General features: G+C 39.5%; 1 protein-coding gene across 2 annotated transcripts in view; it reads left to right on the plus strand.

Annotated features, from left to right (window-relative positions):
• Window positions 1-14,736: 14,736 nt before the first annotated feature.
• The window catches only part of IFNAR1 (interferon alpha and beta receptor subunit 1), a 53,296-nt gene continuing 51,003 nt past the window's right edge, over window positions 14,737-17,029 (plus strand). The window contains exon 1 of one of the 2 annotated variants that reach the window (XM_069074924.1): window positions 14,737-15,030. In XM_069074924.1, the coding sequence (XP_068931025.1) occupies window positions 14,859-15,030 (172 nt within the window). In that variant the 5' untranslated portion in view covers window positions 14,737-14,858. The remainder of the gene's footprint in view (window positions 15,031-17,029) is intronic. The other variant, XM_069074923.1, reaches the window with a different exon arrangement.

The raw sequence follows: 17,029 nt of genomic DNA on the forward strand, positions 1-17,029 counted from the left end.
ATTTAACATTCTCCAGAGGTCTAGCATAGCTTTTCTAAAATTCCATTCTTTCTTAACTTCTTTTTTCTTAATTTTGTTTTTTTTTTGTTTTTTGTTAGGTTTATCTATATCTAAGAAGGGTAAATTGAGGTTCCCCACTATTATATATACATATATGTGTGTGATATATTGTACATTTCTTTCAGTAACTCATTTATCTTTTTTTTCTTTTGGCAAAGCAGTTGGGGTTAAGTGACTTGCCCAAGGTCATACAGCTAGTAAGTGTCAAGTGTATGAGGCTGGGTTTGAACTCAGCATTTCCTGACTCCAGGGCTTGTATTTTTTCCACTGTGCCATATACCTGCCCCAACTCGTTTAACCCGACATTTAACTTTTAAGAAGTTAGGTGCCATGCCATTTGGTGCATATATGTTAAGTGTCTATGGTTCCTTTTTAGCAAAATGCAGTTTTCCTGATTATCTTTTGATTAGGTCTATTTTTGCTTTTGCTTTTGTCTGAGATCATGATTATTATGCCTACTTTTTTTTTTCTTCAGCTGAAGCATAATAGATTCTGCTCTAGCCCCTTATTTTTAACTCTGTGTGTATCTTTCTGTTTCAAGTGTGTTTTTTATAAACAATATATTGTTAGTTTCTGGATTTTAATCCATTTCATTATTCTCTTCTGTTTTATGAGTGAGTTCCTCCCATTCGCATTCACAGTTATGACAGCTGTGTATTCCCTTCCATTCTATTCTCTTATACGTTTCTTTTTCTTTTTTTCCCCCTGCCCTCACTTTAAGAATCTATTTTGCTTCTGAGTAATGCCTTCCTTAATCTACCTTCCCTCTTATTCCCTGCCCCCTTCTTTTAACCTTTTTCTCTCCTATTTTCCTGTTGGGTAAGATATATTTCTATACCCAACTGTATGTGTAAATTCTTCCCACCTCTGCCTAATTCAGATGAGAGTTATCTTCTCCCACCCCGTTCAATGTATAAAGTCCTCCTTATGCACCCCATTTATTTGAGCTAATTTTCCCCATTTTTCTTCTCCCTTCCCTCCCCTCTCAGTGCCTTCCTCCTCCCCATATTTTGCATTCCTTTTTTGAGATCATAGAGAAAATATAACAATGTCACACTTAGGATCGGTCTAATTAGACTTCCTTTATGACCTCTGGTGATGTTAAAGTTCTGAGAGATTACATACACCATCTTTCCATATAAGAATGAAAACAATTTGACCTTATTTGTTTCTTTATGATTTCTTACTGAAATTTTCTATTTTATACTTCTCTTGAAGTCTGACAAATTTTCTATTAAGCTTTGGTCTTTTCATCAGGAATGCTTAGAAGCCCCTTATTTCATTGAAGGTTAATTTTTCTCCATTGGATTATACTTAGTTTTTCTAGGTAGTTTATTCTTGGGTGTGATCCTCGAACCTTTGTCTTCTGGATTGTCTTCCAAGATCTCCATTCCTTTTTTTGTTATAGATGACAAATTTTGTATGATCTTAACTGTGGCTCCTCATATTTAAATTCTTTCTTTCTGGCTGCTTGAAGTATTTGTTTCCTTGACATGAGAGCTCTGGGTTTTTATTATACTATTCCTATGGTTTCCATTTTGTTGGGTTTTTTTTTAAGGGATGACTAGTGTATTTTGTTGATTTCTACTTTGCCCTCTGGTCTCAAGATATTCTGGCAGTATACTGACTAGTCTTTTTATCTTTCAGATATTTCAGTGATTGTTTAATTATCTGTTCTTGATCTGTTTTCCAGGTCAATTGTTTTTCCTATGAAATATATCACATTTTCTTCTATTTTGTTTTCATTTTGTTTTATTATTTCTTGATGCCCCATGACAATATTAGTTTCCATTTGGCCAAATCTAATTTTTTTTATATTCCATTGTAATTTTATTTATTTTGTTAAGCATTTCCAAATTACCTTTGTAAAAATATTTTTATTTATTATTTATCTTTTTTTCTTTTAAATTTCAAGCTCTAACTTCTCTCTCTCCTTCCTACCCCATCCCCAACCCACTGAGATAGTAAGCAATATAATATCAATTATATGCATGAAATCATGGAAAACATATTTCCACATTAGCCATTTTGGGGTCCTGATTGGAGAAAAGCCATAAAACACAGTAAGAAGTAAAAACCATAAGTCTGTGAAAGGTGGAAGTCCAAACTTGGTGACCTGTTAAAATCATACTACAGATGTGAGTCATAACTTGTATAATATGTCAGTTAACAGTTATAACACAAATACAGCAACCCATTTGTGACCAGTAGATGATCAATACACAAACCTGTATTTGGGCATTTTGCCCAACAACATTGGTTTAATGCTCAAGTTTTGAAATAAGCTCATTACTAAATAGAAATACAAAATATCCCACTAATCAGTAGTGATGTACTCTATAGCCCCTCCTCCCTATGTTTGATTTCTATAATTATCACCAAGCTTTCCTGGGGGCTTTGCTGGGATCCAAATTGTAGTATGGCTACCACCCCAGACTGATGATTTATGAAACTCTTGGCAGGGATTCATCATACTGTCCTAATGTAAGTAACTGCTTGATTAAACTACTACCTATAATCAATCTGGATCTGCCTGGCTTCTTCCTTTGTCATCAAACTCGCCCCACTGTTTTGGGGGAGAGAGGTATAGAGTTCCTAGGTGGAGAAATTCTGAATCTCACAGCTATATTCCAAAAAAAAGGTAATAAAAACAATATGAGAAAATTATATTTCTTGCACTCAGAGTTCATCAGTTCTCTCTCTTGATATGGATAGCATTTTTTCATGATAAGTCCTTTGGAATTATCTTGGATCATTGTATTGCTCAGAGCAGCTGATCATTATTCCAATATTTCTATTACTGTGCCCAATGATCTCTCAGTTCTTCTTACTTCACTTTGTATCAGTTCATATAGATCTTGCCATGTACCTGAAATCACCCCCTCATAATTTACCACAGCACAATAGTACTTCACTACCATCATATCCTAAAACTTGTTTAGCCATTCCCCAGTTGAAGAGCATCCTCTTGCTTTCTAGTTCTTTGCCACCACAAAAAAAGTTGCTATATTTTTGTACATATCGATTATTTTTCTTTTTTATTGATCTCTATGGGACATAGACCAAGTTAATGGTATTGCTGGGTCAAAGGGTATATGTAGTTTTATAGCCCTTTGGACATAGTTCCAAATTTTTCTCCAGAATGGTTGGACCAGTTCACTACCCCCATCACTGTACCTATTTTTTCCCTTATCCCTTCCATCATTTGTCATTTCTGATAAACATCAAGTGGTGCTTCAAAGTTGTTTTAATTTGCCTTTCTCTAATCCATACTGATTTAGAGCATTTTTTTCATATGACTATATATGTGATTTCCTCTTCTGAAAACTGCCTGTTTATAAACTTTGATAATTTATCAATTGGGGAATGGCTATTATTTTTATAAATTTGACTTAGTTTTATAGTCAGTATATATTTGAGAAATGAGGTCATTATAGATACACACTGTAATTTCTTTTCTATAACTTCATTATCTATGGTACATTTTAGCAAAATGTAGGTTCCCTGATTATCCCTCTTAATTAGGTCTATTTTTTGCTTTTGCTTTGTCTGGGATCACAGTTGCTACTCCTTTTTTTTTTTTTAGTTTAGTAGAAGCATATTAGATTCTGTTTCAGTTCTTTAACTTTTTGTGTATGTCTCCCTTTTTAAGTGGATCTCCAATAAATAACATATTGTTTTTCCCTCCATCTCATTTCCTTAGGTTTCTTCTTCTCTCTTTTCTTCCTCTTGTCCCTCTATTTTGCTTCTAACCACTATCTCACTTAATCTGTCCTCCCCTTTCTCTTAATCTTAATCTGTCTTCCCCTTCCTCTTAAATTATATTTCTATACACAACTGATTGTGTATATATATATTCTTCTCTCTTTGAACCAATTCCAATTAAAGTAAAGTTGAAGTATTGCCTGCCCACCCCCCATCTTCCCTTTCACTTATGCCTCTTTTATGTGAGAAAATTTTTCCCATTTTACCTCTCCCTTCCCCTTCTCCCAGTGCATCCCACTTTCTCATGCTGTCATTTTTTTAAGACCATTCCAACATAATCAACTTATATCCATGCATTTTGTCTATATAAACTCTTTTTAACTGCCCTAATAATGATAAAGTTATTACATGTATTAGCTTCCCATATAGGATTGTAAACAGTTTGACTGTTGTTGTTGTTGTTCAGGTGTTTTTCAGTCATGTCCAACTCTTCATGATCCCATTTGGGATTTTCTTGGCAAATATACTAGAGCAGTTTGCTATTTCTTCCAGCTCATTGTATGGATGAGGAAACTGAGACAAACAGGATTAAGTGATTTGCCCAGGGTCACACAGTTAATCAGTGTCTGAGGCTGGATTTAAATTCAGGAAGATGAGATTTCCTGATTCTAGGATTCTATCCACAGCACCACCCAATTTAACTCTACTGAGACCTTTATGATTACTCTTTCATGTTTACCTTTTTAGGCTTCTCTTGAGTTTTGTAGTTGAATGTCAAATTTCCTATTCAACTCCAGGCTTTTCATCAGAGATGCTTGAACATCCTCTATTTCATTAAATGTTTATTTTATGATATCTTTCAGAAGGTGATCAGTAGATTCTTTAAATGTTAATTTTACCCTCTGGATCTAAGATATTGGGGCAGTTTTCCTCCATAATTTCTTGAATTATGATGTCTAGGCTCTTTCTTTGATCTTGACTTTCAGGTTGTCCAATAATTCTTAAATTATCTCTCCATGATATATAGTCTAGGTCAGTTGTTTTTCCAAAGAGATATTTCATATTTTCTTCTATTTTTCCATTCTTTTGACTATTTTATTGTTTCTTGAAGTCTCATGGAGTCATTAGCTTCCACTTACCCAATTCTAGTTTTTAAAGAATTATTTTCTTCAGAGAATTTTTGTGCCTTTCCTATTGAATGATAAGGGAATTTGAATATCATCCCTGCCCCTTAATAGGCCTCTCACATGGAGCCCAACAAGAGAAGCTTGCTTAGGGGAGGCTTTCAGGAAGGCACACACCTTTTGTTATTCTGTAATTAGGCAGTGGGTCACAAAAGTGGCGATGATCTCTGATCCTGGAGAAGGATACCCTAGGGTGAGGTTTTGCTTTGGGGCTCATATATATATATATATATATATATATATATATATATATATTTTATTAAAGTAAGATTGTTAATCCCTTTTCAGTTGCTTTCCTTTAAAAAAACAGATCAAAGAACCTGTGCTAGCAGCCATCCTGGTTATGCTAGGGTGCCTTATGCTAGCAGGATCTGTAAACTAAAAGGAAAGTATGGGACTAGGATAATTGTTTCCCAGTTGTGGTAGCTGTGATTCTATGGAGCCATGGAACAGGAGCAGAGAACTGCCTGTGTGCCAACTTTGGTGAGGGACTCTGACAGAAGCCAGAAGCAGCTGGCTCCTGAGGGAGAAGGAGGAACCCAGGAGTTCAGAATCCAGGTCCAGGGCAAGACAAGGACTGTGTAGCAAGGCAGGTGTGCTGTTTTCTTGCTGCATGCCCCAGTTTGGGACCCAGGGTGAGGGTGGGGTTGTCCATGGTGGGGGGGGGGGGGAAGTGCCTTGGACACCCAAAGACCCCACCCTGTTTGTTTTGTCACTCAGCCACCCCTCAGAACTTGGGAGCTGGGGCTGGAGCAGTGTTAAGACTGGGACTTGGCTTATTAGAACCTACACCTGAGAGTGCCAGGAGGAAGCCTACAAGGGCAGTGTGGGAGAAGGAAGGACTTTATTTGGACATTTTTGTTTTGGATCGAGGGGATCATAATGTTATGTACCTTGTGTTTGTTTAATGTCTTGTGACCACTCTGGTAATGAGTTGTTATGTTATATATCTTGTAAATGCAATGTGTTCATTTTGTGGGGAATTTAAGAAATGTTAATGTCAATTCAAATATAAGTTGCCTATGTGATAGGCATGACAGACCTTGGGGCCAAATGTAATGGTAAGGGAATTTGAAGATCTTCCCTGCCCCCTTAAAGGGCCTCTCACTTGGACGCCAACAAGAGAAGCTTGCTTAGGGGAGGCCTGTTTTTCAGGAAGGCACATACTTTTTGTTACTTTTTAATTAGGCAGTGGGTCACAAAGGTAATGATGTTCTCTGACCCTGAAGAAGGATATATATATATGTATGTAAATACATGCACACACACACACACCCCAGGATGAGGTTTTGCTTTGGGGCTCACTTATGGGAAGAGTTGTGATTTGATCAGAGGAGACCCTAGGGAGCTGTTGAGCCCCCCAGCTTTAAAAACACAGATGTTGGTGCTTCTCTCTCAGGTAACTAACACTGTATATATGTAATGGTCAGACAGCTAGAAGCCCTGTCGGTCTGTTGAATTGTGTTATTTTCTCTGTATTTTTTGTCTGTTTGTATTTTCTGAAGATCAGGATGCTGACTTTTCCCCCTGAACTGAGTGAATGTCTTATATTTATATATATACATATATATATATATATGTTTGATCAAAGAACCTGTGCTAGCTGTCATCCTGGGTATGCTAGGGTGCTTGCTGCTACACCTATCATTAGGTCAATCTTGTTTTTTAAGGTGTTATTTTCTTTAGTATTATTTTGTGCCTCTTTTACCAAGTTGCTAATTCTTTTTTCATAATTTTCTTGCATCACTCTCATTTCTTTTCCTCTACTATTCTTATCTCTTCCAGGAATTCTTATTGGACTTGGATCCAGCATTTTTCTTTGAGACTTTGTTTGTAGCTGTTTTTACATTGTTGTCTTTTTCCGAGTTTAGGTTTTGGTCTTATATGTAGTAGCTTTTTATGGTGAGGTTCTTTTTTTGTTATTTGCTCATTTTTCCAATCTATTTCTTGACTTTGAACTTTCTGTTCAAGTTGGGCTCTGTTCACTTAGGGCTGGGGATGCACTTTCCCAAGTTTTAGGGTTTTTTATCCTACTGTTTTCAAAGCTAGTTCTAAGGGTCTCCAAGTTTTTGTTGCTTGTGAGGTAGTATAATGAGGGGAGAGGCATGATTACTGCTCTCCTAGTCACTGCTCTGGTCTTTACCCAGGAAGAGCCCCTGATCCCTGTAGCCACAAATACAACTACTCCCCTTTACCATAGAACTGTGACCAGGTCTCCTTCTCTCTTGTGACTGAACCCCAGTGCTACTCTCCACCCTGGAACTGTGACACAGTACTGTATATGGGAAATAGAACTGCCAGTCACTGCTAGCTGTACCTAGTGCCAGCAAAGGGCCTCCTGTAAACTCTTTCTGACCAGTTGTCTGACCCCCCCTCTGAGAGCTCCTGATGATGCTGCTATGACTGCTGTTGCTGCCACTGTGTGTGTGGGTTCTGAATGGACCTCCACCCCAGTATCACAAACTTCTAAGTTTTCTTAGGCCAGAAAAAATGTTTCCCTCTGACCTGTTGTTGGCTCTATTGCTCCAAAATCTGATTTGAACCATGGTTTTAAAGTTGTTTGAAGAAGAATATTGAGAGTCCAGCTGGTTTTCCAATAATCCACCATCTCATTGCTTTAACTTGTCTAGGAATTTTTGTTGGACTTATTTCTATATTCCATCTTTCCCTAAGTCTTTACTTATAGTTATTATCAAGTCATTATGTTCTTTTGTGTTTGTGTCTTCAAGTTCCCTCTCACCACAGTAGCTCTTCACAGTGAGATTCTTTTTCTTTGTTTGCTCATTTTTCCAGTCTACTTTTTGACTTTTGACTTTATGTTGAGCTCTGCACACTTCTGAGGGAAATTCTTGCCTGAGATTCTGTCCTCTTATATCCTCCTAATGCTTTCATAGTTCAGTCTGGGGACCTGAAAGCTTTCAGTGCTCCCAAAGTTGTGAGATCTGAGAAGAGTGTTCATTGCCCCCCTGGTCTGAGCCCTGCAAGTTCCTAACCCATATTTGGGTCTGTTTGGTTTGTCCTTGGTTGAGAGTTTCAGTAGACTGTTGCTGGAATCAGATTTTCTTTAGGTTCAGAATAATTGAAATGCTGCCCCCCTCCCTTTGATCTTGAACTCTTGCCCTAGTTATTTCATTCCAGTCCTATACACTTAGCTAAAGACTAGAACTAAGTCTTCTTTCTGCTCCTTGGATTATAGCCACACAGTTATGTTTCAAGAACTTGTTCCTTGCTCAGTAGATAGCTAGGGTCCATGCTCACAACTGCACTTCTCTACCACAGATGTGTAATATGGAACTTGGTGGTGAGTGACAGAGCTGCCACATGGTACCCATTCCTATACCCAGCAGTAGTTAAGGGATCCCCATCATGTCTTTATGCCTTGCTATTTCCTGTCCTAGTATCTTGGTTCAGCCCTCTTTCAGTCTCTGAGCATTGATATTCTCTATGCCATGAGCACTTCTGGCCAAATTCTGTCACCAGTGTCTCCAGACCTCTCTGTCTGTCTCCCTAAACTACCCCATTTCAGAAAAAAAAAAAAAGTGACTTATTGTTTCTTTTTCTTGGATTTTCCAATCAAAATTCAGCCTGATACCAAATCATCCTAGATAACTGTGGAGAAAAGATAATAGAGACCTAGTTCAATTGCTTCCTCCTATGCCACCATCTTGATTCTGCCCTCCTGATTACCTTTTCAATGAATGTGCTTTGTGGGCAATTTGTGAATTTGTTTGGGTTTGTTTATTGTATTAAAACAAATCTTATCAACTTTAAAAAATTATTTTTGTTATTTTTAAATTTTTTGCTTTTTTGGAGGGAGGAAGGCAGGGCAATTGGGGTTAAGTGACTTGCCCAAGGTTACATGGCTAGTAAGTGTTAAGTGTCTAAGGCCAAATTTGAACTCACGTCCTCCTGACTTCAGGGCCAGTGCTCTATTCACTAAGCCACCTAGCTGCCCCAACTCATCAACCTTTAAAATCCAAAGAAATAAACAGACCTTCACAGATGGTTTTCTACTGTAATAAGAGTGGGTGTGCTTATAGTGAAAGTTGTCCCCATTCACATAGCATGGGAAAGTTGCTGGTATGTGGCTCAAACGGAGGTAGAATAGATATCACTAGCAGCTCATCTTTCCACCCTTCTCCAATGGAGACTCATTCCTGCCAGCAGAAGAAGCAGGAACTGGGGCCAGACACTTCCACTCTGCTCTCCTCAGAGAGAGGGTGGCACCAGGTTAGAATTTTATCTATATCAAAATATTATTAGTTTAGGGAATATGGTCAAATTCAACATAACTTTTAATCACTGTGTCATTATTGAGGGGAAGGAGTCCACGTTCGATATCCAACGCTTAACCCCTTTCCCTCCTAATACTGGTTCCATAATGAACATACATAGCAAACAGCAGAGAAACCCATGTATCCAAATCATAGCAAAATAGAAATCAGAGAAGGTATACAAAGAAAGTTATATATGCCAGACAATAGAGAGTAAACAAACTCTCCCATTAGAAGAGAGATAATTCAACTGAACCAAGAAAGAGTTCTAGATCTCACCAAAGGGGAAACTCCCTGAAGTCTCTAATGTAGCAAATTAGGAACAGGGATGTGATGGAGACTACCAGTTCCTCTCATGTCTTCTCAGAGTATTTTTCCTTTAGTAATCTAAAGTGAGGCTGACCTCTTCCATCTTCCTTCTCAAAGCTAGAAGCCAAAAACACCCAAAGTAACCTGAAAGGCAAAAGAGACTGAACAACAACTGAAGCTCTCTCACTTTAGCCAACATTCATTTCTACCAATGAGGAGAGAATCCCACTGGGCTTTGGGACAGGGGTTATACTGAAATAAGCTACATCTTCACAATCATATAGTCGAATTAGAGGTAAAGGGAATACAAGGTCTCATTGGTTTTTTTGTTGTTGTTGTTGATTACAAAGACTATCTGACTCCCTATAACCTTAAAGCTTTCCTTCAACAGTGTCTGTTCACATACATGCATAGGTTAATATTATATAAGATTCCCTGATAGATACAGCTATAATACAAAAATTTTCAAAGGCCCCCAATTATCAATATCCAGACATGAAATATGTACTTACTAATGGTGTTTACCACTATAGGAATCTCCTATGTTAAAGTTGAAGTAGAAAAATGATTCCCTATAGCTAGTGAGGTTCTCTAAATTCTCTTAAATGCCAATGACATTGTGTTGATTGTACTGTCAACCTGAAATTTTAATGAAAACAGTTAAAATAACAAAATGGAGGTCTTTAATTGGGGCAAAGGAATTGCCACTCATGGTACCACACAGCAAGTGCTGGAGTACCCAAGGAGGGTTGGCTAGGAACAGGGAACAGAGTACTGGAGCAGAGGCTGTTGGTGGGAGGGGTTAGGCATCTCACAGTATCACAAGATAAGCTGTTTTACCTAATATGAGACCTGCTTGAGCCTTCATCAGCCAAAGAATGTGAAAAACCTGAGGTGCCTAATTGGAGATGAAATTTGAGCGCTTCTGAACTGATATAGTAATAATCCTTTGCAATGCCCTCTGAATGAAGCCAAAATCTTCCTGCTGTATCAACAACCACAAGACCAGATTAAGTTTGCACAGACATCCTGAAGTCAGGGACACTTCCTTGTTTTATGGAAACTATAATTTTGGCTCACAAGAAGACAAGCATCCTGAGTCAAGGGTACTTCCTGGCTTATTGTGAATTATAATCTTGGCTGACCGAAGACCAGACATCCTGAGCAAGACTCTTCCTTGCTTCATGTTTAGAATATGTGCAGCCTAACCCCAAAGCAAGCTCAGTTATGATTGAAGCTCTCATGTATTCCTATGTGTGTGCCCACCTGTTTTGAGAGAAATAAATATGCATACTGCCTAATTTTGTTTGTCTTTCTAAACTGAACTCTGGAGGTTGACAAGAACTAGCAAAAGTCCATAAAGAAAGCATAGGAATCTCTGAAGGGGAGAGTTTGGGAGATGTACAAAATAATCAGCAGCCAGAGTGACAATGTCTGGTCAGTCTCAAGCAATTCATTGGCCTTACCACAGGAAAGTAGGAGGGGAAGGAGATGAGAGAAGTGGGAGTGGTGATGGAGGGGAGGCCAGACTGGGGGACAGGGTGGTCAGAAGCATGTAATAGTAATGGCATTTAAAGATTCCCCTGTATTGGCTTGGTTTTTGGTTTGATTGTGTTAAAACCCAGAGCTTGTTAATCCCACCTGTGGGATGGACTTGTTGACGTGAAAAGAAAAGCCCTGAACTGGGAGGAACTAGTGATACTGTAGATTTGGAGAGACAAGAGAGAGAGGCAGAAGAACTTTTTGGAAGCAGCACTTGTGGAGGCAGAGAGAGACTGAGAGGATTGCTGAGGGCCACTTTGAATTGCCCTGGACTTTTCAGACCTGCTCCCGGAGCTGCCAAGGACTGAGGAGACATGGCTGTTTTGCTGGTACTTTGTCTGTCTGTTTTGATGTTGTTTTGCCAGATTTGTCCACTGGTGAAAGACAGTCCTGTTGTTGAAGAAGTTCTGGAAACTGGCTGTTGGTTAAGAGCTACTGAGACTGTCCTGCAGACAGAGAGTAAATACTGTCTACTGGTGAAGGACAGTGCTGTTGTTGCAGGAGTCTGGGAACCTTTCTGTTGGTTCAGAAGCCCTGAAGAAGGATTTTCTTGTTGTATGTTTACAGAAATCCTGGAAGAGGGTTTTGCTAATGTTTTCAGGGGTCCTAGGACTGTTCTGCAGACAGAGGATGAATTAATGAAGAGACTGGCAATGTATCTTGTGGCCTTGCTAAGCTTGGCCTCCCCAGGAACAAAGATTGCTGAGAACTTGCCTGGTGTCAAGATGAAGAAAAGACCTCCATTTGGGTATTAAGTGCTGTGCTTAAACTTATTGTAACTCTGGGGTTGATTCAATTGTGATCCAGGGGTGGGGAACTTTTGACCTTTTTGTGTTCCATGATTGAACAAATGAATGTACTTTACTTATGATTGGAAACTAATCTCCATTTGAGAAGAAGGGCTTTGTGATGGACTAAATGAAGGTACAATAGCAACTGTGAAAAAAAATTTTGAAGCAAGTTAAAGGCTTCATTTCTCAAACATATAGAGAACTGAGTCAAATTTATAATAATAAGAGCCATTCCCCAATTGATAAAGTATCAAAAGATATGAACAGTTTTCGGGTGAAGTAATCAAAGCTGTCTATAGCCATATAAAAAAATACTCTATTGATTGGAGAAATGCAAATTAAAACTATTCTGACGTACTACTCTTACCTAGCTTGGCTAATAGGACAGAAAAGGTAAATGACAAATAGTGGAGGAGATGTGGGAAAAATGAGACATTAATGCATTGTTGATGGAGTTGTGAACTGATTCAACCATTTTTTAGAGCAATTTGGAACTATGCTCAAAGCAATACAACTACTGGGTCTGTATGCCAAAAGAGACTTTTAAAAAGGGAAAAGGACTTATATGTACAAAAATATTTATAGCATTTCATTTCTGAGGGCAAAGAATTAGAAACTGAGGGGATGCCCATCAATTGTGGAGTGGCTGAAAAAATTATACTATGTGATTATGTTGGAATACTATTGTATTATAAGAAATGATGAGCAGGATGCAAAAACAACAGCTGATGCAAAGTGAAATGTACTGTGTACAAAGTAACAGAATTATTCTAAGATGATCAGCTGTAAATGACAGCCATTCTCAGCGATACAATGATCCAAGACAACTCTGAAGGATTTGTGATGAAAAATATTATCCATCCCAAGAGAAAGAACTTATGGTGGCTGAATACTGGTTGAAGCATACTTATTTTTGCTTTATTTTTCTTGAGTTTTTTCTTTGTGGTTTTTTTGTTTGTTTGTTTTGCTTTTTGGAGGGGGGAACACAGGGCAATTGGGGTTAACTGATTTGCCCAAGGTCACATGGCTAGTAAGTGTTAAGTGTATGAGGCTGGATTTGAACTCAGGTCCTCCTGAATCCAGAGCCAGCCTTCTATTCACTCTGCCACCTAGACACCCCTTTGTCTGTTTTCTTTCACAACATGACTATGACTATTATGGATATGTTTTGTATGACCTAAATCAAACTGCTTGCTTTCTCAATGAAGGGGGTGGGGAGGGAGAAAGAGAGAGAATTTGGAACTCAAAGTTTTAAAAACCAACATTAAAAATAGTTTTTACCAGTGGCTGGGGGGTGTACCCAGCCCTGGAATTAGGAGGACATAAGTTCAAATCCAGCCTCAGACACTTAACACTTACTAGCCGTGTGACCTTGGGCAAGTCACTTACCCCAATTGCCCTGCTTTCTCCCCTCCAAAAAAAAATTTTGTTTCTACATGTAACTGGTGAAAAAATTAAAAATAAATAAAAACATCCTGTTAATGGGGGTAGGAGGGAAGAAAATGTAAAACACTGTTTATCAGAAACAACTCATATAGAAAACTAGTCGAGATAATTTAAGAAAATCAAACTACCTCAAAACCACAGCCAAAAAATATCTTATATGCCTTAATTTAATAAATCAAACCTTCCCAGATCTATTAGAACCAGAGGGCAAAGAAGTGAAAATAGAAAAGAACTTACCACATAAACCCATTGGTGTGTCTAATTCTCTCAACTAATGCCAATACACTTTTTTTTGTATAGAATCATCTATTTCATCTTCTGGCTCAAAGTATTTCACACCTTCCAAATAAGGACCCTTCACAGCTAGTTAATGCTAGCTATTACTTTTGTAAATTCCAAGGCACATTCCCTCCACAAAGAACTGAGAGGAGGAGGAGTGGAGGTGAGGGGATGAAGAACAGGGTTAGGGGCCAGAGAGTTTAAGTGAAGGATGGAATGACAAAAGATTATCTGTTGAAGAAAGGAATTTCAGGATGCATAAATCAAACTGGACATACTCTGCAGCCTGACAAAATGGCTACTACTAATGATTCCATGCCCTCACTGCTAAAAGATTGTTCATGGAATAGTAGGATCTCTGCTGCACAAAGAGCCAGTCTTCTTGCAAACTAGAAAAGGGGGGGGAGGGGGTAGGAAATAAGGTTTTAAAAACTTGGAAATGTGACTCTTCCTGCCCAAAGAAGCAAATTAAACCCACTTTTTCAAAATAAGAATTAATGTATTAAACTCGAGAACACTTTAAAATTCAAAGCTCACTGGGGGAAGGAGAGGACACGGGGGAAAGTGCTTGTTAGTTGAAACAATAAAATGTAGCCGCTAAAAAAAAAATATTAGATTCAAACAAAATAAATCTCTGCTTTAATGCTTATGCAGCTCTTCCCCTTCCTACTTACTACACAACTACAAACATTCTCCGGATTCTTTGTCCCTTTCCTTCTCGACACAGCTATCACTATTATTTCGAAATATTATCTTCCACAATTCCCGCCCCACTAGCTCCCTAAAAACCCAGAAACCTCCCTTCCCCCAAGAAAAAGCCAATTCAACTGTGGAACCACAAGCAGCGAAAGGGAAGCATGCGAAATGAGAAATGGGGCGGGGGGGGGGGGTATGAAAAAGATAAGGGAGAGGGAGAAGAGAGGGGAAAGGGGAGACAGAAGGAGAACCAAATTCTGTGTGAGACAGAGACAGAGACAGAGGAGACAACGACGAGGGTGCACTTGCAAGCACAGGCACAGAAGCCACTGTCGGGTATGCGCACCCAGTCTTCCAGGAAAGCGTGGTGGGGGAGGGGGGGAGAGGGCAATCACGTGGCAGAAAGAGGAAGCTCTTGAGCGGGAGGGTGGGGGAGACGGGGAGGGAAGGGGGGTTTTTGCTCCCCCGCCCCCCTCAGCCTCTCCAGCTCCGCTGGCCGCGGGCTTACTAGTTCCTGCCCCCACTGGGCGCTGGCGCAAAAGGGCGGAGCCGTCGGCGTTCTGCCGCAGTTTATGAGGCCCCCGGCCCGGCACGCCTCTCCAGGACCGTTCTCATCCGAGGATGTAACCCCGAGAGCGGTGGCGACTTTGCCACCGGCCAGGACCATGCTCTCCTTCACCCCTGCTGCGGTCCTGGTGCTGCTGGTCGCCTCCGGGGAGTTGTGGCGCTTCCTCAGAGCAGCGGGTAAGGCTCCCCGAGGGGAGGGCGTCCCGAGGTGAAGGGTGTAGCGGAGGGCGATGGTGTAGGTGGTGAGGGGGGAAGTGGGAGAGGGGACACCCCACGGGTGGAGGGGAGTCGGGCGGTTCTGCAATGGCCGGCACCTCCTCGCATCCACCCTCCCCTCTACCCCCCCTCTCCCAGGCTAGACCAAGCCCTCCCGCCCTCCGCCCCCAACCTTCTGGGCTGTGGTTGAGCCTTCTTCCCAGTGAAAGACGCGCTGGAAGAAAGAATTGGCTAACTTTCTGTGGTAGTCTGAGGAACAGAGAGGTTAAGTTATTTACCTAGGCTCACACTGCTGCTTAATGTTAGCCGGCTGTCAGCCAACTAGCATTTGTGAAGCGTCTGCTATATGCCACAGGCATTGTCCCAAGCTCTGGGGTACAAAAAGAGTCAAAGGACAAGTCCATGCCCTTCAGGAGCTCAAGTTTCAGTGGGATGAGATAGGGAGACAACATGGAAACAACTACGTGCAAAGTATATGTAGGATAAACTGGAGATTTGTCAACAGAAGGAAATGAGAAAGGCAGGTTTCCAGTAGAAGGATTTTAGCTTGGACCTGGAGAAAACCAGGGAAGCCTGGGGGAGGCAGAGATCAGGAAAGAGCATTCCATGCTTGAGGGAGAGCAACTAATGAAAATGCCGAGAGTCAGGAGATGAATGCCTTTGGAGGAAGAAGTCAGGTTAGGAAACTTTCTCTGAAGTTATTTTGTTTGATGGGAAGAGCATGATATTTTCTTGGGAGTTTGGGGAGGGCTGGACACTTTCAGCATCCTGGTTCTGGGTAGTGGTAATAATGTTTCACATTTGTAACGGGCATTTTTGAGCTGACAAATACATTTTGACAACATAAAAGTATAATTATTTGTGACAGTCAACTGCGATTTAACCAAAATAAATTTCTTCATTATTCTAAAAAGGGGCAAGGTGGTGGATAATACTTCGAAATTCAGTAATGATGTTTCAATGGCATTGTGGTACTTGGTATTACAGAAAATTAATAACATTGCGTTAGATACAGTACTGGTTTACAAAAGTTTTTACATATTTAAAAGATTATGTGTCCAAGTATCTTAGAAAAATAATTTATTTTCTATACCTTTGACTTGTTTTTTTAATCTTTTACTTTTTCTAAACTCTGTAGCATTGTAGGGGATTTTAACCAATATAAATGAAATCTATTTTAGCACAGTTTAGAAACTGTAAATGATTAAGAATCGGTTTATGGATTTTATGTTATGAGCACATCCTTTGAACACTACACGAATGAGCACATTTTTTTGCATATTAATAAAAGCACAGTGCCAGTGCTTTTTAGGTTTTTTAGGTATAAGTTTATTAGGTATGTACTTATTTAGTATTCAGAGAAATTTGCATGTGTTTGTATTTATAAAATTTGTACCTGGAAAAAGTTCCTTAATTGGGGGGGGGGGGGGGGAGGGGGGAAGGTAGGGTATTTGGGGTTAAGTGACTTGCCCAAGGTCACACAGCTAGTTTTGTGTTAAGTGTCTGAGGCCAGATTTGAACTTAAGTCCTCCTGACTCCAGGGCTGGTGCTCTATTCACTGCATCATCTAGCCGCCTCCAAAAATTCCTTAATTAAAAAAAAATATTGTGTTTTTGTTTATTCATCTAACTCTTCCTAATGATCAACCAAAAAAGGTAACCCCCTCCCTTTTCCCTGGCAGCTCTTAAATAGATAAATAGCTTTTATATAACTTATATATAATATAATTATATATTATATAATTATATTATATATAATTTATATAATATAATTTTGTAATATATTATAAGTTTCAATGTACAATTTTTAAAGTGTACAAATGTAGCAGCAAGCACCCCAGCGTTCCCAGGGTGGCTGCTCATACAGGTTCTTGGATCTGCTTTGCTAAAGGAAAGCAACTCAAAATGGGTTAACAAGCTTACTTTAATCAGTCAGACATATATCGTTTACCTTATTCAGG

This window comes from Petaurus breviceps, unplaced genomic scaffold, assembly GCF_028583685.1.
Source record: "Petaurus breviceps papuanus isolate PSGF00001 unplaced genomic scaffold, PetGlider_PUasm1.0 90897, whole genome shotgun sequence".
NCBI lineage: Eukaryota > Metazoa > Chordata > Mammalia > Diprotodontia > Petauridae > Petaurus > Petaurus breviceps.